At 43.6% G+C, this 24,659-nt stretch overlaps 1 protein-coding gene across 1 annotated transcript in view; it reads left to right on the top strand.

Moving 5' to 3' along the window:
- Positions 1–23,718, top strand: part of LOC110485613 (ligand-dependent corepressor) — a 76,718-nt gene extending 53,000 nt beyond the window's left edge. The window contains exons 3-8 of the mRNA XM_036948330.1: positions 1,058–1,137; positions 4,140–4,266; positions 7,133–7,401; positions 7,434–7,563; positions 10,401–10,488; positions 18,656–23,718. Coding sequence (XP_036804225.1) covers positions 1,058–1,137; positions 4,140–4,266; positions 7,133–7,401; positions 7,434–7,563; positions 10,401–10,488; positions 18,656–19,811 — 1,850 coding nt within the window. The 3' untranslated portion in view covers positions 19,812–23,718. The remainder of the gene's footprint in view (positions 1–1,057; positions 1,138–4,139; positions 4,267–7,132; positions 7,402–7,433; positions 7,564–10,400; positions 10,489–18,655) is intronic.
- The last annotated feature ends 941 nt before the right edge of the window (positions 23,719–24,659 follow it).

Here is a 24,659-nt window from a genome sequence, read left to right as displayed (position 1 = left end):
GAGTATTGCTCTGTTCAGGTAGACTGTGATTTTGCTGTGGTCTGATAGGGGTGTCAGTGGACTGACTGTGAATGCTCCGAGAGACTCTGGGTTGAGGTCAGTGATAAGGTAGTCTACAGTACTACTGCCAAGAGATGAGCTATAGGTGTACTTACCATAGGAGTCCCCTCGAAGCCTACCAATGACTATGTACATACCCAGCGTGCGACAGAGCTGCAGGAGTTGTGACCCGTGACTGTTGGTTATGTTGTCATAGTTGTGCCTAGGGGGGCATATCTCTCTCTCTCTCTTAGTGCTGTGAGTTCCGTGTGGAGCTCTGGGCACTTTTCTTTTTATCCATGGTGCACCAAAAGGTGAGTTTGTTGGGCATCCCTCCTCTCTCTCTGTTTTTCTCTGCCCGTGGAGCATTATAGCCACACTCGCACACACACACACACACACATCACACACACACACATCACACAGACACACGCACACACTCTCCTCTGCATATGAAGGGGTAGGGTTTAGTGCGGCAGGGGACTGGAGGTTAATGACTACACTATGTCGAGGCGCCCGGTTCTACATCTGTCACCAACACAATAGTCACGTATCCAAGGCCGCCGCACGCCGCCAGGCGCCCAGGCCCAACGTCCCCTCCGCTCCGCTCCCCTCCCACTAGGACTGTGACACAAGTCATGTTCCCTGAAGAGTCAGTTATCACAAAGGAAGCTCATACCGTGTTCGAGAGAGAGTCACCAGAAGGCCTTGTCACTTGGAGACACAGAGATGTCACACACACACACACACACACACACACACACACACACACTGATGGTAATCTTCGGGTTGAGTGTGTGTGTCCGAACAGTTTTTTATGTATCAAAAGGAACTCGGCCATCATTCAAAACAAACTGTTGCTATTTTCAATGCTTTTCATATTCTGAAGGGTTTTATTGTGAAATGCATGAAATGGTTAGCTGTGCTGTGGTTTGTCTAAGCTCACACACAGCGGCCTGTCATTATTACCACAACCTCTCTGACGTGTGTGTGTTTGTGTGTCTTCTTCTTCCCACAGATTGCGAGCCCGAGGTACTGTTGGATTGGTCGTTTGATGTAAATTGTCTCTTTTGCTGCTTAAGACGAGAGAAAGTCAAGGTAATTGATGTTATTAGAGTTGCTGTGGCTCACACACACAGACACACAAACACACACACACATCGAGACAATTGCTAAATCCCACACACTGCATTACAGCTAGCTGATTAGCTAAACTCCACACACTGCATTACAGCTAGCTGATTAGCAAAGCCTCCCCCACTGCATTACAGCTAGCTGATTAGCTAAACCCCCCACACTGCATTACAGCTAGCTGATTAGCAAAGCCTCCCCCCACTGCATTACAGCTAGCTGATTAGCTAAACTCCACACACTGCATTACAGCTAGCTGATTAGCTAAACTCCACACACTGCATTACAGCTAGCTGATTAGCAAACCCTCCCCCACTGCATTACAGCTAGCTGATTAGCTAAACTCCACACACTGCATTACAGCTAGCTGATTAGCAAACCCTCCCCCACTGCATTACAGCTAGCTGATTAGCTAACCCTCCAGACTACATTACAGCTAGCTGATTAGCTAAACTCCACACACTGCATTACAGCTAGCTGATTAGCAAAGCCTTCCCCCACTGCATTACAGCTAGCTGATTAGCTAAACTCCACACACTGCATTACAGCTAAGCCTTGATTAGCTAAACCCCCCCACACTGCATTAACAGCTAGCTGATTAGCTAAACCCCCCACACTGCATTACAGCTAGCTGATTAGCTAACCCCCCCACACTGCATTACAGCTAGCTGATTAGCTAAAACCCCCACACTGCATTACAGCTAGCTGATTAGCTAAACTCCACACACTGCATTACAGCTAGCTGATTAGCTGAACTCCACACACTGCATTACAGCTAGCTGATTAGCTAAACCCCCCACACTGCATTACAGCTAGCTGATTAGCTAACTCCAAACACTGCAGTTACGCTATCTATTAGCTAAACTCCACACACTGCATTAGCTAATGAGCTTCAATGACAAAAGCCAGTCTGCATTTTTTCATCTTTCCATCGACTCATCAACAATAACACACACACGAAACGCACACACACACGAGCACACAAACACACACACACGCACACACACACACACACACGACACACACACACACACACACACACACACACACACACACACACACACACGACACACACACACACACACACACACCCTTTAAGTAGAGGTCAATCCCTGGTCGTCTCACTCATTCAGCCATGTCTAGATCATCCTAAAATGGCGCTGGAATGTTTTGCCTCTCGGGAATGTATTATTATTTTCTGCCCTTTCAGTCACCCCTCGTTCCCTTTGACCTTGTGAATTGATGGCTCGTCGGCATGTCTTTCGGGGCGCCACTCGTCCCTCCATTTTTTCTTTGTCTTTTAAAGGGGCAATCCTGGGATTCAAACGATAAAGAAGTGGACACCGCGCCACTTTTGATATACCAATCCCAGATTGCCCCTTTAATGGAGGAAACGAAGGATGAAACAGAAGGCCTCACAAAGAGCCCCCCCCTTCTGTTGCCATGCCAACCAACCACTCCTTTTCTCCTTTTTCATCTTGACCTCTTCAACCCTGAAGGTCGACCATCTGGCACCTACAATTTAATACACACTTGTACATGTGTGAAAAATAACAAATATAAGCACCAACCAAATTATTATTATAAACATATATAACATAGTAGTAGTGCTGATCTATGATCAGATTAATAATGAATAGGATTATATAAATCAGATTGAGCATTCCTACTTCTGGGACACTGTGAATACGCTCCATGGTCCATAAAAACATATTACCTAGAACATACCTGCCCTCCTTCCTCTGCTTGTCTCTTGGCCTTGCCATGCCCGGGCCCGGGCTGGTTGGGTTGGGCTTGCCCTACGTCCAAAATGGCACCCTATTCTCGTTATAGTGCACTACGTCTGAACACGGCCCATAGCGCTCTGGTCAAAAGTAGTGCACGATGTAGGGAATAGGGTGCCATTTGGGACGTACTCTTCATATTTCACTGTGTGCGTTTAATTGCATGAAATGCCAGAGGACCTGCAGAGGACGGAAAACAATTGATTCATTGATCTGCAGCTATGCAAACTCCCGACAGAGGGAGGAGGTAGGCTTGAGGGAGGGGAAGAGCGAGAGAGGGGGAGGGAGAGAGGCAGAGGGAGGTAGGCTTGAGGGAGGGGAAGAGCGAGAGAGGGGGGGGGGTAGGCTTGAGGGAGGGGGAGAGAAAGGGGGAGGAGGTAGACTTGAGGGAGGGGAAGAGCGAGAGAGGCAGAGGGAGGAGAGAGGCTGGGGGAGAAGGAAAGTGAAAGGGGGATACCTAGTCACTTGAACAACTGAATGCATTCAACTGAAGTGTCTTCTGAGGGGAGAGAGAGAGAAAGAGACGAGGGAGGGAGAGCGAGGGGAAGGATGAGAGAATGCCTCATTCATATTAACTGTGAAGGTATGCCGTTTTAAAGAAACTGTTTGAGCCTGTTTTGGTTTTGCCAGTTTTCACGTCACTGGATTCTAAGAGGAGAAAGCGGAGAGACAGTCAGGGTGTCACGCCCATTCCTCCCACCACCACCCCAGATCATTATTTGTTTCATAAACACAATGACTGCAAGTCCATAGTACCACACAATGACTGCATGTCCATAGTACCACACAATGACTGCATGTCCATAGTACCACACAATGACTGCATGTCCATAGTACCACACAATGACTGCATGTCCATAGTACCACACAATGACTGCATGTCCATAGTACCACACAATGACTTTCTTAAACACCATATTTTGCCACCCAGTCTTTTAAAGCTTCCACCACAGCGTTATCTCGCCACCTATTGTCATATTATGTTTGTTTTTTTTAGCTTAGTGAAAAAAAACAGACTTAAAAGGTACTGTAAGGTTTTCCTCTGGGTTTGGTCCAGGAAAAGTTCATTAAAACTGTGTCTGCTTTGTCTGTGTCCCTCTGAGGTACACTTGGTTGTACATTTATCTACTGTTTTCTCAAATCCCAAACTTTCCTCTTTCCTCTTGTGTTCTGTGTCCCTCTCAGGAACACTTGGTTGGCATCACTCCCCAGGTCTTATCAGAGTCAGAGGACTTGAAACAGGACACGTCCAAAATCAACCGCCTGGAGAAGCAAGCCGAAGAGTTCCTCAATGCTGTCTTCTACAGAAAGGGTGAGTCTAGAACCTATAGAACCATAAGGGAGTCTAGAACAGAGAACCATAAAGGAGTCTAGAATGTAGAACCATGAGATTTTAGAACCTAGTACCATAAGGGAGTCTAGAACATAGAAGCATAAGGCAGTTTAGAACCTAGAACTATTAGGGTCAAGGACCTATAGAACCATAAGGGAGTCTAGTAGAACTATATGGCGTAGTCAGTTGGGACGTTATAAAGACACAAGGTATGGAACTTGGAAACACCAAAGTTGTGGGTTTGATTCCCACATTTGGGTTCCCGAGTGGCACTGCATCTCAGTACTTGAGGCATCCCTGCAGACACCTTGGTTCGATTCCAGGCTGTATCACTACCGGCCGTGATTGGGAGTCCCATAGGGCGGCACCCAGTTGGCCCGGCGTCGTCCGGGTTTGGCCGGTGTATGACGGTCATTGTAAATAAGAATTTGTTCTTAAGTGATTTGCCTCGTTACATAAAGGTTCATTTAAAATCGTGTCCTAAAAAAACTTAAGTTTAAAATGAAACGTGTTGGTTAAGTGACCATGTATTGTTATGGTTATATACTCTCCTAGAGAAGAGAGGGGTGCAGTGTGTGACTGGTTGCATCCAAAACGGTCCCCTATTCCCTACACTATATCATTTAGTGCACTACTTTTTTTGGTCAAAAGCAGTGCACTAGTTAACAGGGTGCCATTTGAGATACATGGTTGTTTTAGAGAGGATTAGGTCACTCAGTCAGATGCTGATCCAATCAATGTGTCTGCCCAATCAATCTGGGTTCACCTCCACACCCAGCCCTCAGCCCTCAGCTCTCAGCTCTCAGCTCTCAGCTCTCAGCTCTCAGCTCTCAGCCCTCAGCCCTCAGCCCTCAGCCCTCAGCCCTCAGCCCTCAGCCCTCAGCCCTCAGCCCTCATCCCTCAGCCCTCAGCCCTCAGCTCTCAGCTCTCAGCTCTCAGCTCTCAGCTCTCAGCTCTCAGCCCTCAGCCCTCAGCCCTCAGCCCTCAGCCCTCAGCCCTCAGCTCTCAGCCCTCAGCTGGCCTAAAGCTGCTATATACTGAGTGTACAAAACATTATTTCCATGACAGACTGACCAGGTGAATCCAGGTAAAGGCTTTGATCCCTTATTGATGTCACTTGTTAAATCCACTTCAGTGTAGATGAAGGGGAGGAGACAGGTTAATGAAGGATTTTTAAGCCTTGAGACAATTGAGACATGAATTGTGTATGTGTGTCATTCAGAGGGTGAATGGGTGGCAAGACAACATATTTAAAGTGCCTTTGAACAGGGTATGGTTGTAGGTGCCAGGCGCACCGGTTTGAGTGTGTCAAGAACTGCAACGCTGCTGGGTTTTTCACGCTCAACAGTTTCCCGTGTGTATCAAGAATGGTCCACCACCCAAAGGACATCCAGCCAGCTATGGGAAGCATTGGAATCAACTCAATATAAGAAAGGTCCTAAATGGTGTGTACACTGAGTGTATGTAGCTGAACAAACACTGTGCACAGTATATAAACAGACACACATAGATATGTGTAGTTTGTCTGAGGGTTTTCTTCCTTCCCAGTGATGTTCCTTTAGCTAAATGTTTTTATAATGTCTATATGCTCCCGGCTTTATGTTTTGGGTCCACGCGGTCGGCGTCCCAAACGGAACCCGATTCCCTACTTAGTGCACTACTTTTGACCAGATTGCATAGGGCCCAGGTTAAAAGTAGTGCACTGGATTGGGAATAGGGTGCCAGGACGTAGGTATTGTTTGCAGAAAGCTTCCCCTTCGGACACGGGGCACAATTCCTCGGCCCAAAAGGAAATGTTTTTCCAGAAAGCTTGTCTGCTAAATCACTTTGTTGTTTTGCGGCTGAAAGTTGGGGGCTATAGGGTAGACGAGACCTGTGTCCCAAATGGCACCATATTCCCTATGTAGTGCACTACTATAGGGCCAATGGGGTTCTGGTCAAAAGTAGTGCACTACATAGGGAATAGGGTGCCATTTGCGACGAAGCCTAGCTAACAGTCTGTCTGTAGTGTTACAGAGGTATTAAACATGTCCTGTAGGTATATATCTATGTCCACATTCTAACAGTCTGTCTGTACAGAGAGGTATTAAACAACATGTCCTGTAGGTCTACATCTATGTCCACATTCTAACAGTCTGTCTGTACAGAGAGGTATTAAACAACATGTCCTGTAGGTCTACATCTATGTCCACATTCTAACAGTCTGTCTGTACAGAGAGGTATTAAAAAACATGTCCTGTCGGTATATATCTATGTCCTGTAGGTCTACATCTATGTCCACATTCTAACAAGTCTATTTTTAATAAAAATGTATGTGTGTATATATTATATATATATATATATATATATATATATATTATATATATTTTTTTTTCTTCACATATAAACAGTAATATTTCCTGGTTGCTAAAATTAGAATAGTTCGCCTAATTTCAGTTTATGTTACAAAACAAGTCATGTAGAGCTGAGAAAGTTGCTGTACGGTCTAAACCGCTGTGAAATGTATTTTCAATAACCAATAATATAGTATGTTCAGCTGTCTGAAGCTGCTGCACAAAACCCAAAGTAAAATATGCAAAAACAAAACTAAAGAACGGGAAGCATAGAAATAGTGCACATAGAACATATCTACAACTTCTGAGACTGGCTTTCAGTGAGAATGACAGGTTCGTAACTGACATTTCTACGTGAATTTGGTCCGTTGTTCCCCCATAAAGTGACATATTGCAGCTTTCATGTTTCTAGTTGTAGTGCTGCCAGATCTTTAGCCGGTCGTTGGAATGTTAAACAGATTAAGAATGTTCTAATAGGTGTCTAATGTTGTGTGTTTGTTTGTCTCTAGCAGACCTCCCAAGCTTCTCGGACCCTCACATCCCTCTAGTGGCTCGTGAGATAATGCAGCGAATGATCCGTCAGTTCGCTGCCGAATATACCTCAAAAAACAGCTATTCTCAGGACCCCCCCCATCACCCCCAGCCCAACGGCATCAAGGACCAAAGCCGCCTCCTGCCGAGAGCGGCCTCTCCAGCCCCGGCCCCCCTCGCTCTGCCGGGGGCGTCCAGCCCCTCGTCCCCCGCCCCGGGACCGGGCCTCAGCCCCGCCTCCGCCTCTGCCTTTGCCCGGACAGTGGGAACGGAGCCGGTAGTAACTGTAGTGGTACCGGTGCTGCTGCCTCTGCACAGAACCCCGTCCTCAGCAAGCTTCTCATGGCCGACCAGGACTCTCCACTGGACCTCACCGTCAAGAGGCCCGACACCACAGAGACCAAAACAGAGGGTAAGACACCACTCACACGTCCATATCGAATCAAAACGTAGTTACCTTATGGACAAGATAAAATGGTGTTACACTGTACAATGAAATGCTTACTTGCAGGCTCTCTCTCAACAGTGCAACAACAATAAGAAAAGAGAAACAAATATTCAATAAAATAAATAAGTAGAAGAAAAACCTGGACTGAAGAACTCCCCCATAACTTCAATAGAACGCCCTGTATCTCTCCTATCTCCATTTATCTCCCTGTATCTCTCCTATCTCCATTTATCTCCCTGTATCTCTCCTATCTCCATTTATCTCCCTGTATCTCTCCTATCTCCATTTATCTCCCTGTATCTCTCCTATCTCCATTTATCTCCCTGTATCTCTCCTATCTCCATTTATCTCCATTTATCTTTCCTATATCTCCCTGTATCGCCAATATCTCCCCTATATTGACTATATCTCCCCTGTATGTTGCTTATATCTCCCTATAGGTCTCATATAGCTTCCCTATATCTCTTCTATAGCTCCCATGTATCTCCTATGAGCCACTATATATCCTTTAATATATCCCCTCTATCTCTACTATATCTCTCCTATATCTCCAATTTAACTCACTTATATATCTGCTATATCTCCTCTATTTTTCCTATATCTCCGCTGTATCTTGCTTATATCTCCACTATATTGCCTCTAGCTCTTCTACATCTTGCTTATATCTCTCCCCTATATCTCTCCCCTATATCGCTCCCCTATATCGCTCTGCTATATCTCTCCCCTATATCGCTCCCCTATATCGCTCCCCTATATCGCTCCGCTACATCTCTCCCCTATATCGCTCCCCTATCGCTCCCCTATATCTCTCCCCTATATCGCTCCCCTATATCGCTCCGCTATATCTCTCCCCTATAGATCCCCTATATCTCTCCTATATATCGTTCCTATATATCCCTTTATATCTTCCCTATATCTCCCCTATAGCTCTCTTACAGTTGAAGTCAGAAGTTTATATACATTTAGGTTGGATTTATTAAAACTCGTTTTTCAACCACTCCACAAATTTCTTGTTAACAAACTATAGTTTTGGCAAGTCGGTTAGGACATCTACTTTGTGCATGTAAGTCATTTTTCCAACAATTGTTTACAGACAGATTATTTCACTTATAATTCACTGTATCACAATTCCAGTGTGTCAGAAGTTTACATACACTAAGTTGACTGTACCTTTAAACAGCTTGGAAAATTCCAGAAAATTATGTATGGCTTTAGAAGCTAATTGGAAGGGTACCTGTGGATTTATTTCAAGTCCTACCTTCAAACTCAGTGCCTCTTTGCTTGACATCTTGGGAAAATCAAAAGAAATCAGCAAAGACCTCAGGAAAAAAATGGTAGACCTCTACAAGTCTGGTTCATCCTTCGGAGCAATTTCCAAACACCTGAAGGTACCACGTTCATCTGCACCACAACAATAGTACGCAAGTATAAACACCAAGGGACCACGCAGCCATCTAACCGCTCAGGAAGGAGATGCGTTCTGTCTCCTAGAGATGAACGTACTTTGGTGCGAAAAGTGCAAATCAATCCCAGAACAACAGCAAAGGACCTTGTGAAGATGCTGTAGGAAACTGATACAACAGTATCTCTATCCACAGTAAAACGAGTCCTATATCGATATAACCTGATAGGCCGCTCAGCAAGGAAGAAGCCACTGCTCCAAAACCGCCATAAAAAAGCCAGACTACGGTTTGCAACTGCACATGGGGACAAAGATTGTACTTTTGGGGAAATGTCCTCTGGTCTGAAGAAACAAAAATGGAACTGTTGGCCATAAAAAAGTGGGAGGCTTGCAAGCCGAAGAACACCATCCCAACCATGAGCACAGGGTGGCAGCATCATGTTGTGGGGGTGCTTTGCTGCAGGAGGGACTGGTGCACTTCACAAAATAGATGGCATCATGAGGTAGGAAATTATGTGGATATATTGAAGCAACATCTCAGACATATGTCAGGAAGTTAAACCTTGGTCGCAAATCCCCCACAACCTGTAATTGGACCAGTAAAAGTTGTATAGAGCCAAACAGACTGGGCCTAATGAAAACTACTAGTATCCTAATTCTAACAACATTTTGGAGGCTGAATGCCAAGTCGCGTTATGCTGAAAAATAGATTTTTGAATCTTAAAAACATTAACCCCCATGCCTTAAAATCCCTCTTGCCCTATAGACATTTGGCCTGGATTATCCTCTAATGCCTGTGACCATATATGGTATTATAGTGTTTTTATGTATGCCTCCCACACACACCCATAAACACACAGAGAGAGAAATTCATTTTAATATCACCACCTTGTTTTGTCCAACCAAAAAGCCCTAAAGATTAAAGAGGTCCTTCAGCTCTGTTCAGACGGGACAGGTCATCAGACAGGTCATCAGACAGGTCAGCTGCACTTTGGGGATTACTAACCCGTGGAGGAGGAGGAGGGTGTGTGTGTGTGTGTGTGTGTTTTTGTGTGTGTGTGTGTGTGTGGTTCAGTCAGTGGAAAGAGGAATATAATATTGTTATTACTCTTTAAACAAAGAGCAGAGCGGAGGGAACAGTAATGATTATTTTCACTATTTATTCATGTGATTTTCTATGTTGTATTCTTCTCCTGGAGTCCTTTTCCTTTCTCATTTTTAGTGATTTATAGAGTTACACAAACATCTGTTATTGAACGGCACATTTACAATGTTAATTACATTCATTTAAAAAGTCCCAATCAATTGAAGTCAAGTTATACAGTACATACTTAGATAATCTGTGATGAACTGTGCCCTAAAACAGTGTGTGTGTGTATCTGCGTATGTTAATCCTCAGATGGAGTCCTGGACCTCTCCACCAAGAAGGCCCACGGCACCATCCTCAAAAACTCTCACAGTTACACCCTGTTGCCCACAGTGAAGGGGTAAGACACACACACACACACACACACACACACACACACACACACACACACACACACACACACACACGCCACACACACACGCCACACACACACACACACACACACACACACACACACACACACACACACACACACACACACACACACCTCCGTTATAAATGATCATTGTAGTGATCAATGTGTTATTTCCCATTGGTTTCCAAGGTAATCACCTCTTGTTACGTTACGATGTCAAGGGCTTACAGCGTCGGAAGAGAACTAACCCTCATCCATTATCATTATGATTACACTACCTAGGTTTTTATAAGTAACTAACCCTAATCCATTATCATTATGATTACAGTACCTAGGTTTTTATAAGTAACTAACCCTAATCCATTATCATTATGATTACAGTACCTAGGTATTTATAAGTAACTAACCCTCATCCATTATCATTATGATTACAGTACCTAGGTTTTTATAAGTAACTAACCCGAATCCATTATCATTATGATTACAGTACCTAGGTTTTTATAAGTAACTAACCCTCATCCATTATCATTATGATTACAGTACCTAGGTTTTTATAAGTAACTAACCCTCATCCATTATCATTATGATTACAGTACCTAGGTTTTTATAAGTAACTAACCCGAATCCATTATCATTATGATTACAGTACCTAGGTTTTTATAAGTAACTAACCCGAATCCATTATCATTATGATTACAGTACCTAGGTTTTTATAAGTAACTAACCCGAATCCATTATCATTATGATTACAGTACCTAGGTATTTATAAGTAACTAACCCTAATCCATTATCATTATGATTACAGTACCTAGGTTTTTATAAGTAACTAACCCTAATCCATTATAATTATGATTACAGTACCTAGGTTTTTATAAGTAACTAACCCTAATCCATTATCATTATGATTACAGTACCTAGGTTTTTATAAGTAACTAACCCTCATCCGTAATCCGTATGATTACACTACCTAGGTATTTATAAGTATGTATTTATGCTATTTGGATGTAATTCTTCATTATGTCGGAGGTCAACGTTAGACTGCATCAAAGACCTCAGGGACTATTGGTTTTCCTGTTGTCTCTCTACTATATACAGCTTTTATTTACTTACCCACATAGTCGTGGTGGATTTTATTGATACCTGAGTGTTTTGCCTTCAAGTCATATTTGCATGATTAACACACCGTACAAACTTTGTTTTCCTGCTTTAAATTAGAATAAATGACCTGTATAACTATGGAATAGACCTTGGAATGATTAGAACACACAGAAGGTCAAAGATGGATTTGGCTCGATACATGTTGACGCCCAAAGCGATATTGTATGGTGAGGGTGGTGTGTGTAATCTGTTGGAAGACACCTCGTTGGTGTATCAGAAGCAGCGTTGGTGGTTTGGGATTCACTAATGATCAGGTCATGTAATATTAACTAAAGAGGGGGATGAGGAACTGGATGTACCCTCCTCCCTCGCACCACCCCTCCTCCATCCACCCTCCTCCCTCGCTCCACACCTCCATCCCTCCACACTTCCTCCCTCACACCACCCCTCCTCCATCCACCCTCCTCCCTCGCTCCACACCTCCATCCCTCCACACTTCCTCCCTCACACCACCCCTCCTCCATCCACCCTCCTCCCTCGCTCCACACCTCCATCCCTCCACACTTCCTCCGAGACCTCAGATATATTACCAAACACAGAGCGTCTCACTCATTTAGCATACCCCTTTATTTTACAGTGTGAAAATGAACCTAGTATTTTACTTACACAATCAAATGATAACAGAATCCTTTAAAAATATCATGACACCATAATGACCAATACATCAATAGTTTGTTCATTTTAGTTTCATAACAGCAAATAAGTACCACTAGTCACCACACACCATTAACCACCACCGTGTGCAGACTACAGTTGACTAAACACGTTTTTACACATTTTTTGCAAATGTATAAATAAACAACTGAACTATCATATTTACATAAGTATTCAGACCCTTTACTCAGTACTTTGTGAGGCACCTTTGGCAACGATTACAGCCTGGAGTCTTCTTGGGTATGATGCTACAAGCTTGGCCACACCTGTATTTGGGGAGTTTCTCCCATTCAGTTATTTTCCAGTCTCCGGAGATGTTCGATCGGGTTCTAGTCCGGGCTCTAGCTGGGCCACTCAAGGACATTCAGACACTTGTCCCGAAGTCACTCTTGCATTGTCTTGGCTGTGTGCTTAAAGTCTATTGGAAGGTGAACCTTTGCCCCATTCTGAGGTCTTGAGTGCTCTGGAGCAGGTTTTCATCAAGGATCTCTCTGTACTTTGCTCCGTTCATCTTTCCTCGATCCTGACTAGTCTCCCAGTCCCTGCTTCACTGTTGGGATGGTGCCAGGTTGCCTCCAGACGTGACGCTTGTCATTCAGGCCAAAGAGTTCAATCTTGGTTTCATCAGACCAGAGAATCTTGTTTCTCATGGTCTGAGAGTCTTTATGTGCCTTTTGGAAAACTCCATGCTGACTTTCATGTGACTTTTACTGAGGAGCGTCTTCTGTCTGGCCACTCTACCATAAAGGCCTGTTTGGTAGAGTGCTGCAGAGATGGTTGTCCTTCTGGAAGGTTCTCCCATCTCCACAGAGGAGCTCTGTCAGCGTGACCATCGGGTTCTGGTCACCTCCCTGACCAAGGCCCTTCTCCCCCGATTGCTCAGTTTGGCCTGGCGACCAGCTCTAGCAAGAGTCTTCTTGGTTCTAAACTTCTTCCATTTAAGAATGATGGAGGCCACGGTGTTCTTGGGGACTTTCAATGCTGCAGAAATGCTTTGGTACCCTTCCCCAGATCTGTGCCTCGACACAATCTTGTCTCGGAGCTCTATGGACAATTCCTTCGACATAAAGGCTTGGTTTTTGCTGACATGCACTGTCAACTGTGGGACCTTATATAGAAAGGTGTGTGCCAATCAATTGATTTTACCACAGGTGGACTCCAATCAAGTTGTTGAAACATCTCAAGGATGATCAATGGAAGCAGGATGCACCTGAGCTCAATTTTGAGTCTCATAGCAAAGGGTCTGCATACTTATGTAAATAAGGTATTTATGTTTTTTATTTTTAATAAAAGTGAAAGAATTGGTGTAAATCAATGAGGGAAAAAAATGAATTTGATCCATTTGAACAAAATGTAGAAAAAGTCAAGGGGTCTGAATACTTTCCGAATGCACTGTATGTGGTGTAGACTGTGTGGTGTAGACTGTGGTGTAGACTAGACAAAATGGTGTAGACTATAAGGTGTAGACTAATTGTAGACTATAAGGTGTAGACTATAAGGTGTAGACTATAGTAGACTATAGTAGACTATATGGTGTAGGCTATATGGTGTAGACTGTGTGGTGTAGACTGTGTGGTGTAGACTAGACAAAATGGTGTAGACTATAAGGTGTTGACTATTGTAGACTATAAGGTGTAGACTATAAGGTGTAGACTATAGTAGACTATAAGGTGTAGACTATAGTAGACTATATGGTGTAGACTATATGGTGTAGACTATATGGTGTAGACTGTGTGGTGTAGACTGTGTGGTGTAGACTGTGTGGTGTAGACTAGACAAAATGGTGTAGACTATAGTAGACTATAAGGTGTAGACTATAGTAGACTATAAGGTGTAGACTATAGTAGACTATAAGGTGTAGACTATAGTAGACTATAAGGTGTAGACTATAAGGTGTAGACTACAAGATGTATATTATAGTAGACTATAAGGTGTAGACTATAAGATGTAGACTATATGGTGCAGCCATAATTACTGTGAAACCACCTTCTAACTTCCTCATCAAGTATATTCTAAATGTAATTGTAAAAAATATATATAACCACTTCATCAGGGATGTGTGTGTCAAAATTAGACTTTTTGACATATAGATAACAACCTCATCAGGGGTATGCATATACTGTATGTACAGATGTCGGATCTTGATTTGAGCCAGTTCGCTACAGCAGGAAAATAATCCTGTAGCAACAGGAAATGTGAATTATTTTGTGGATTATAAATAATGGACATTTTTGTAGGTGTTGATACATTTTTCGTTAGGGGAAAATCAAGTCTGGAATTTCTAAGTGGAAATTACAAACTTCAGAATCCTTTTTAAAACTCAAATGCACTACATGTTTGCAATTCTCAGCAACAAAAGAGTTATCAAATTAAGATCCAACGTCTGTACTTGTTTTGGACATATGCATGTCCATGTTCATATGTCCATAATATTTTTTCCTTCACAGGATTTGGTTGCTGACGTCCTCAGTGCTAAGGCTCATTCACTCTCTGTCTACACTTCCCCTTCCATTCTGATTGACATATCTATGGTCCTATTTAGAAGGTAGCATTGAGCTGTCACTCTGCTTGTCTGCGGGGGACTGGGATGTGTGCTTCCTGCTTAAAGGCTACTGTTGCTATGGTTACGTACTGAACAGTACCCGACACCAAGGTCAGAAAAAAGTCACTTCTTTCTCAGGTAGTTCAGAAATAGAAACGTTAAGACCCGTCACGGAAATGTCATTTGGGCGCTTCAGCACGGGTTTCTTAGAAAACACTGTGTTCTTTCTAGCCCGTATAGGAACAACATAATGGAAAGGAGAAAGGGAGCTCAAAAGGACAGATTCTCTAAAATAATAATGAGTGGAGTAAGAAAAAAAAAGAGCATCCTTGTGTCGCTCAACCCTTTTTGTGACCATTTCTATACGAGACATGCCAAGGTTAATTCTCGTTTAGCTGGGAACGAGACCTCTCTGCCGTCAACTCCAACCGCAGCCATTGTCTATTGTGTTGTCAGGTGAATTCTATGACACTGTTACTATGTACAGTTTATCCTATACCCGTTAATTACAACCTGATCACAATGTGCTCCATTCTGCGCCCTCGATACCTTCTCAGACAAATGAGTCTCTATCCCAGGGAGGGATTGGTATTATGATCATGGTCATTCATGCTGTGTGTCCTTGATGTTTTCCCTCCTCTCATTGTCCTCACGGTATTTGTTAGTGTAGCAGACTGTGCGTGTGTGTTCTCTGTTTACTCAGTACATGGCTCTCTATCTCTTAAACAGCATTAAGATTCACTAACATTTAAAATCACTTTTTTTTTTTTTTAACATGGTAAAATAAAGTTGCTTGGTTGTTTTTGAAGCAAATTTAATTTAAAATGTCCCTGTAAATGGATAGTTACGCTTCATGCGAGACGGGGACAAAGAAACAACAAAGCATTGCACTTCAGTTTAAATACGTTTTCTCTGCGTGAAACAAAATTATTTGAACGAAATTGAGTTTGAAAAAGACGGACACTAAATTAAACGTTTGACATGAGTAAGTTAGCTCTAATTACCTATATGAAAGTGACTCACTCTGTCACAACATGCATGTTCTACACATGGTAAAAAAAAATATGGGAAATTAGTGTTAATTGTCTCTTTCTCTCTGTGTCTCATGAGCACCTTAATTGTTGAAGATAGGAGCTAACGTGCTGTAATGAGTGGAATATAGCTCCGGCTACGTCCACGTTGCACAGTAAATATAATTCATCAGACACCGATGCATCCCAAATAGCACCCCATTCCCTTTGTAGTGCACTACGGGCCCTGGTCAGAAGTAGCGCACTACATAGGGATTAGGGTGCCATTTGGGATGCAGGCAGCCACTCTCTCCCATGTGATGAGACCATATGGAACAGCTAACGAGTTATAATCTGTATGAGGGCAACTACTTTGTCAAGCTGTCAAGATGTATAACTAGCTAATAGCAAACACAAGTTTACAGCCAAAACATTTTCTCAAATGGACTTTTTGCTCAAATGTAATGAAATGAAATGGAGATTGAACGCCCACCCTCACGCCAGGAAGTAAATAGAATTTCAAATAAAGGTACTGTCTCTAAACTGAAGGGACCATATAAGTAGTTATTTGTGTCTATACTATATCTAGTAATCATGAAATTAAAGGGGCAGTTGAAACAATCACAAAGCAATTCTCCCCGACCCTGTTTCAGTAGAAAGCTGAGAAATGTAACCACTCTCAAATTCATAGACAGAGCTACAGATGTATGATCATAATTTAACCTACAGTGCATTCGGAAAGTATTCAGACCCCCTGACATTTTCCACATTTTGTTACGTGGATCACATAATGTTTGTTCCTCATCAATGTACACACAATGCACACCCATAATCACAAAGGGAAAACAGGATTTTAAACCTTTGGAAATGTATTAAAAATAAACAACATAAATACCTTTATTTACATAATTATTTAGACTCTTTGCTATGAGCTCAGGTGCATCCTGTTTCCATTGATCATCCTTGAGATGTTTTTATAACTTGATTGGAGTCCATCTGTGGTAAATTCAATTGATTGGACATGATTTGGAAAGGCACACACCTGTCTATATAAGTTGACAGTGCATGTCAGAGCAAAAACCAAGCCATGTGGTTAAAGGAATTGTCTATAGAGCTCAGAGACAGGATTGTGTTGAGGCACAGATATGGGGAAGGCTAACAAAACATGTCTGCAGCATTGAAAGTTCCCAAGAACACTGTGACCTCCATCATTCTTAAATGGAAGAAGTTTGGAACTACTAAGACCACTAAAACTGAGCAATCGGGGGAGAAGGACCTTGGTCAGAAACCCGATGGTCACTCTGACAGAGCTCTAGAGTTCCTCTGTGGAGATGGGAAAACCTTCCAGAAGGACAACCATCTCTGCAGCACTCCACCAACCAGGCCTTTATGGTAGAGTGGCCAGACAGAAGCCACTCCTCAGTAAAAGGCACATGACAGCCCACTTGGAGTTTGCCAAAAGGCACTTAAAGCACTCTCAGACCATGAGAAACAAGATACTCCGGTCTGATGGAACCAAGATTGAACTCTTTGGCCTGAATGTCAAGCGTCACACCCAGAGGAAACCTGGCACCATCCCTACGGTGAAGCATGGTGGTGGCAGGATCATGCTGTGTGGGATGTTTTTCAGCAGCAGGAACTAGGAGATTAGTCAGGATCGAGGGAAAGATGAACGGAGCAAAGTCCAGAGAGATCCTTGATGAAAACCTGCTCCAGAGCACCCAGGACCTCAGACTGGGGCAAAGGTTCATCTACCAACAGGACAACGACCCTAAGCAGACAGCCAAGACAATGCAGGAGTGGCTTTGGGACAAGTCTCTGAATGTCCTTGAGTGGCCCATCCAGAGCCCGGACTTGAACCCAATCAAACATCTCTGGAGAGACCTGAAAATGGCTGTGCAGTGACACACCCCATCCAACCTGACAGATCTTGAGAGGATCTGCAGAGAAGAATGGGAGAAACTCCCCAAATATAGGTGTTCCAAGATTATAGCGTCATACCCAAGAAGACTCAAGGCTGTAATCGCTGCCAAAGGTGCTTCAACAAAGTACTGAGTAAAGAGTCTGAATACTTATGTAAATGTAATATTTCAGTTTATTATACTTTCCGAAAGCACTGTATATTTGCAGAAAAATTCTCAGCAAAAAAAGAGTGATCAAATTAAGATCCTACATCTGTATGGATGCACGGACTGACCATCCATGATATCAGACTTATCATTTTATGCATGTTTCGAGGCCATGTAGTGTTTGTTTACATTTATTTTTTTTACAAACATGGGAGTATTACAAGCTTACATTTTGGGTTCTGATGGGGTACAATTATCCTGATGAGGCATTTTATAAATGATATTCTTCAAGAATCAGTGGGTACCTCTAATTCAGGAGTCCAGAAATGGATGTAGCAACTGCAGATTGCCCCTTTAAAGTGTGGGAGATGAGTTTATCATTTAGATGTTGCATGTTTACATGTTTACTGTTATACGTTTACTGTTATATGTTTACTGCCGAAGAGTTTTGCTGAAACCCCCCCCCCCCCCCCCCCTAAACAATGACATATTATGGAAGAAAGTTCAACTTTAAAAACACAAAGTAATGTGTGTTTTTAGTGGTACTAAAAAGTGGTACTAAAAAGTGGTACTTTTGGTTTGTTGGCATTAACAGTCAGCAGTGTAGAGTAGTGTAATTTTAACGTGTCGTTTTTGGTTCATTACAATTCACTTTCTGAATCGACTGATTTGAGTACTTCCAAGTTAACACCCCTCTCTTCTCTTTTCCCTCCAATCAGGCGTGCCCTGAGAGTTGAGCACTCCTTTCGGGACGTGGAGGACGATGACATGCTGCCGAGAAGCTTACAGGACGGGCTGAGGGACAGCTACGTCAGTTCCGCCCCCCTCAAGCCCCCATTGGCCCATTCGCTGCTTATAAAGGAGGAGCTCCTCAGCCAGAAGCACCGCCTCCTCGGCCAGCCTCCGGCTCTCTCATTGGCTAGTCTGGAGGCGGCGGGGCTTCTCAACCACGGGAACAAAGGGAACCACGTGGAGCCCCACCCCCTCCTGGCACGGGACGGCTCTCCGTGGGGTTCCTCCAGTGGTAAAGCCCACCACCACCAACTGGACAGCCTGCTGAGGCTGAAGCAGGCCAGCGCCATCCTCTCAGACCTCCAAGACCTGCCTCTGTTCTTGGACAACCACCACCACGGGGCGTTCTCCTCCAAGAGCTCCTCCGGAGGTGGCCTCCGCCACCACCATGGCTCCACCAAGACCCACCATGAGGTGGTGGTTAAGAGGGAGCCGGGAGGCCACCACTCCCCGCCCGTGGACCTGAAGATCCCCCAGGTGAGGGGCATGGACCTGTCATGGGACTCCCACGCCTCAGACCTGTACGGGTACGGGGCCATGGTGGTGGGCGCCGGGGGCCACGGTGGGGTGGAGAATGCTTTGAGCAGGAAGCTGAGGGTCATCCTTCCCAAGCAGAACCGGCGTGCCGGTAGCCTGAGAGGCAGCCTGGGAGGTTTTCTGGATGGGGCGGCAGACTACTGGAGCTCCGACGTGGACCAGGGGACTTCCGGGCAACCATACCCGACCTCTGACCCCGAGGGCGACCCGTGCTCTAAGCAGCCCAGGAAGAAGAGGGGGCGCTACCGCCAGTACAACAGCCAGATCTTAGAAGAGGCCATCGGCATGGTGATGGGCGGGAAGATGAGCGTATCCAAGGCCCAGAACATGTACGGGATCCCTCACAGCACACTGGAGTACAAGGTGAAGGAGCGACTGGGCACACTGAAGAACCCTCCTAAGAAGAAGCTCAAATTGACCTTGAGGATGGGAGGACAGGATTCCGCCGCCGAGTCAGAGACTACACCAACCGCGACACCGCGAGAGGTTGCGCCACCGGAGGCCGCCGATCTGAACCACGAAATGAAAATGGAATTTGAAGATTAACTGAGAAACAACGATGACGACCAATCCTCCCTTTCCTTATATATGTATAAAAAACATCTTAACATTAAGACTGAAGTAATTGGAAACAAATGGAGCTTTATTTGTGCCAATTTACTGTTGCAGTATCTGGGTGAGCACAAGCGCAGGGATATGAGGAGGATTCTAAAACAAGCTGGAGATGAAAACTAAACCAATCGGCTGGTTCTGCGGTTGTCGTTTTGACACTGCACATTTGTTTAGCTTTTATATCAAGCGGCGAAACAAATGTGTCAAAAGCCACGAGTGACGTGACAGTTATTAATTACAGTTTGTAAAGCATGTTGATTATCCCCCCCAAAACCCTAACTCCCCCTATTCTGAACTTGATACACTGACCCTGCATTGCTTTTAAATGCAGTCTGGGCTGCGGAATATCTCAACTTTGGGAAAAATTAGAGGGGGTTAAAAATGAACCCTTTTGAACATACTATTATGGTCCCCCCATCTCTCATTTAAGTACTAGTACCAATTGGTAAGTGAACTGTCTCCTATGTTTTGAACCAACTCTAAAACTAGTAATGTCCCAGGAAGCTCTCTCACCAGGAAGCTGAATCAAAACCGCATTATTTCTATCGCCAGGTAGCCATTTCTCTTTAACAAACGCAAAACTTTCTTTCCTCCTTCGATATTCTGCTACTCTTTAAAAGTGAACGAAAGCAACATTGGCTGTGTCCTTTTTAAGGTAAAGACACAAAATAGTCAATCAGGGATGCATGTTCGTAAGTTTTAGTAAATAACTACTAAGTTTTTGAATATTTTGAATGTTTTTTTTGTTTGTTTTATCTTCTTTTGTTTGGCTTTCTTTTGCACTACACTTTCAGTCTGGCGCTCACCGGCGCCGCCCAGTGGTGACAGACCAGGTTACCTCGGCATTGCTGTCCTAGCATCATGCACTTAAGGTCTGTCATAATCCCCGGCCAACTGCGCTCCAGGTACAAGTTACCCGTAGCCACAGATCTAGGATCAGTTTACCCTGCCTTAACAATTAGGGGGGAAACCTCAAAACTGACCTGAGATCAGCATGTAGGTGCAATTTTATATCTCTGCTGCTCTCCTTGAGAGAGCTCCTCAACCTCAACGGTGGTAGGTAAATGTTGCCTCTAACCACTGATCCATAGTCAGATGTCTTTTTTATTCCCTTATTGCTAAGGTTTGGATTGGGGCTTAGTGACCTGATCCTAGTTCAGTGGTTGAGCGCAACTTCTACCTCAAGCACCTGCAACAAGTGCATCTGTTCCCAATCCCGATCCTAGGGAGCTGTAGCCATCTCTGGTTTTCATTCCAACCAACGACCTCATGCATATGCGCTCAGCTAATTAGTGGGCGGGGTTCTCCTAACACCATGACATCACATGGAGTGATAACCACATGCATTGTAGCTCTCCAAGACCAGGAAGTGGAAACATTGCTGCTACAACTATATTATCCTGTACTGAGCGAAGGTTTTACCAGCCTTACTGTCTCTAAACACTAAACATTTCATAAAGTTTTCTGTTTTGGAATTCTAACTAAGTAAAAGCTTCTTAGTTGATGAGTTTTGAAATGGCTCCTCTCACTCCCATGTGGTTTTAAAATGTTCAAAGGTAGTTTCAAAGGCAGTTTATTACGACAATGTGCATTTATACTTGGGGGGTCATTTAACAGTGAGAGGGGATGTGTTCGGTTGGGAGGGATTAGGGGATAATATAATATAAATTATTATGATGACACTGAACTTAAAGCCAATCCACATTTCTGGATGATTTTGTTCCTCATTTTTAACTCAGGGTACCTGAGACGGGAATCTCTTGACGAAGCCATGATTCTAAAACACGGGACGTGTTTCCTTTATCCTGCGGGACCTAAAAGTGAAGGGCAGGACATGACTTCTCTCACTCTGCTACTTCTGACGGGGGGCGGAGCTTACAGCCCGGCTAGGTGGGTGTGGCTTAGCAGTGCCACGCCCTGTAGACCGTGGTGAATCATGAAGAAGGTAACACAAACTAAAACAGGGAAGAGGGTGTGAGGAGAAGTTTGGAAATGAAACGTCTGAAAATAGCACCTTTTTTCGTTTTTTTTAGCGCGTGAGAAAGAGGAAGATATTGTAGCTCTTTTGAGAGAGATGGGGATGGGTTTGGATGGGAGGAAGAGAGCTGATTAGAGGAGGTTAAGGGATTGCCAGAAAGCAAAAAGAGAGAAAAAAAAGCTTTAGTGTCTGAAAGACTTTTAGAGAGCTGCAGCTTGGACCTAAACATATTCTGTTTCCTCTCTATTACCTCCTCAGTACCCTGGTTGATGCTTGAATTTGTCAGATTTCGTGTAGTATAGTTGTCATATCTGGTTCCTGCCCCGCAGCCCTCCTGCCAAACCAGGCGGAAACTATCTTTATCTGTCGTCATGTTTTGTCAGGGGAAATAAAAAAACATCCTTCTGAGAAAATGTTTTTAGAAAAAGATGCTCTCGTTTTTTTTGTGTGTTGAGGGCAAAAAAAAAAGACGAAGGAAAAATAAAAATAAAAAATGTTTTTTTTTAAATGTTTTTAAAGCCCTCTCTTGCTCTGCTGTAGTAAACGTTGCTGTTCGCTCTAAACACTGCCTGGTGCTCACCCAGTCTGTGAGATTATTCATGAAATTGTACTTAGAAAACATCTCCGTCATGTCAACACTGATGAAATGAACATTCACTCCTTGAAATGTCCTGTACATTTGATTTATTTCATTTGGTATTTTCTTTTCTTCTATAAAATGGCACCAATCTGTTCCGGGTGATTTGGGAATTCTTAGATAGGAGCTTACATCTGCAAAGTATAGACTACTTCATGAGTGTCGTACCAATTCGATTCATGCTCTAGTGTATTCTAAATGAGTGAATAATTGGTATATAATTGTTATAATTATATTCAAACCCCTAATGAACAATCTTACCTAGCCCTGTTCTGATAGATTGGTCTTGGACTTCGACCCTCCCTCCCATGGCTTGATTGGCAGTTATGCGTAGCCGATGGGAACAATGTAATCCCTTTACGATGACCTCTGTAGGAACACAAGGTCAGGGGTCATGCATGAAATGCGTTCAACACTTAGACAATGCAGAGTATTTCAAGTGTCTAATTGGTTACTCGTCCCATCCAATCAGAAGACCAAATATAGTCCAGCAATTACTTATATGAGATTGATCATTTTACTTAAGTTATGAGTAAAGCACTTATAGCCTTTTACATTTCAAGGTATGCTTACTAATTAATTTAGCTTCGATGTGAATGCGATTTGACAACAAAAAAACACTACTTAAAATATAGTGTGGAATTGTGTTTTAAATGTTGTTTTTCTCCTAAACTTGCGAGTTATTATGAAGTATGACAAAAATGTGCCCCTTAGCGCTTCTGTCACGTTATGCATGTGAGCATGACAAATGGTGCTGATGGGAAATGTGTATAACCTGTACAATTGGTATTTACTTATCATGACATGTAGCACTGACTGAGATGCGTGTCTAAATTCCTACATTCAGCACTTAGATAGGTCCTGAAACCCTTGAGGGGATTCCTACATTCAGCACTTAGATAGGTCCTGAAACCCTTGATGGAATTCCCACATTCAGCACCTAGGGGAGATCCTGAAACCCTTGAGGGAATTCCTACATTCAGCACTTAGGCAGGTCCTGAAACCCTTGAGAGGATTCCTACATTCAGCACTTAGGTAGATCCTGAAACCCCTGAGAGGGGATTCCTGAAGGGCCAAGAATTTCCACATACATTATTTATGAAAACTATAAATCTATGTATTTATCATTGGGCAATCAAAAAAGAACATGTTAGTGGTCCCCGAAGACGAGGATGTTGATTATGGCAGCCCCCCCCGTACCTCTCTGATTCAGAGGGGTTGGGTTAAGGCAGCCCCCCGTACCTCTCTGATTCAGAGGGGTTGGGTTAAGGCAGCCCCCCGTACCTGTCTGATTCAGAGGGGTTGGGTTAAGGCAGCCCCCCGTACCTCTCTGGTTCAGAGGTTAAATGCAGAAGACACATTTCAGTTGAAGGCATTCAGTTGTACAACTGACTAGGTATCCCCCCTTTCCCCTTCATCAGTCGTATCTAATCTACTGAGGTGCATTGCCATTTGGGCTTTATTTCATGTTTGTATGAATATTTTGGGGGTTTAGTTGTTTAGTTATGCCACTTGGGTTAACGGATCCCCCTGTCTGAAGAAGTCCTCCTCCTTAACACGACTGAGTCTCGCCTCTTTTACAGAGAAGTTTCACACTTCTAATTATTTATATACACACAGATAATGAATGTAATAAACCGACATGAATCTCTCAACCCCCCCCCCCCCCCCCACAAAAAGAAATATCTGAAAAAAAACAATGACACTGTCAGTTTTGGTGGGGGGGGGGGGGGGGGGGCAGACTGTTTAATTTCTTTCTCCACCGTCTGCTTGTATTTGACTAACGTTTTTCTGCCGTGGGTATCTGTAGCCTTCAGTATTGTACCTCTCAGGATAAAGTTGACGGGAGGGGCAGCAATATTAGTCAGTCGGAAGATGACGCAGACTTAACTACCTGTATTAGATTAAATGTATACAACACCTATATTATATATTGACCTGGCTCAGCTGTGTCCAAGTGCGGTACCTCAACCTGCACTTGTATCCCTCTCAGGGAAGCCTGAAAGAAAGAAGGGATAGTTGATACTCTGGGAAATTTAGGCCCCTCCTCCTTTTTATTTTGCTCTTGTCTTTTACAAGAGGAGCTAGGAGTATGTGACGGACAGCTTATTAGTCTAGTTCGTTTTTTTACTGTAACATCACTCCAGGTTTAACTTCTTCATGGGGA

The sequence above is a fragment of the Oncorhynchus mykiss genome, chromosome 17 (assembly GCF_013265735.2).
Source record: "Oncorhynchus mykiss isolate Arlee chromosome 17, USDA_OmykA_1.1, whole genome shotgun sequence".
Classification (NCBI taxonomy): Eukaryota; Metazoa; Chordata; class Actinopteri; order Salmoniformes; family Salmonidae; genus Oncorhynchus; species Oncorhynchus mykiss.
Note: the sequence above shows the minus strand (reverse complement) of the source record. Positions and strands in the feature narration are given on the sequence as shown.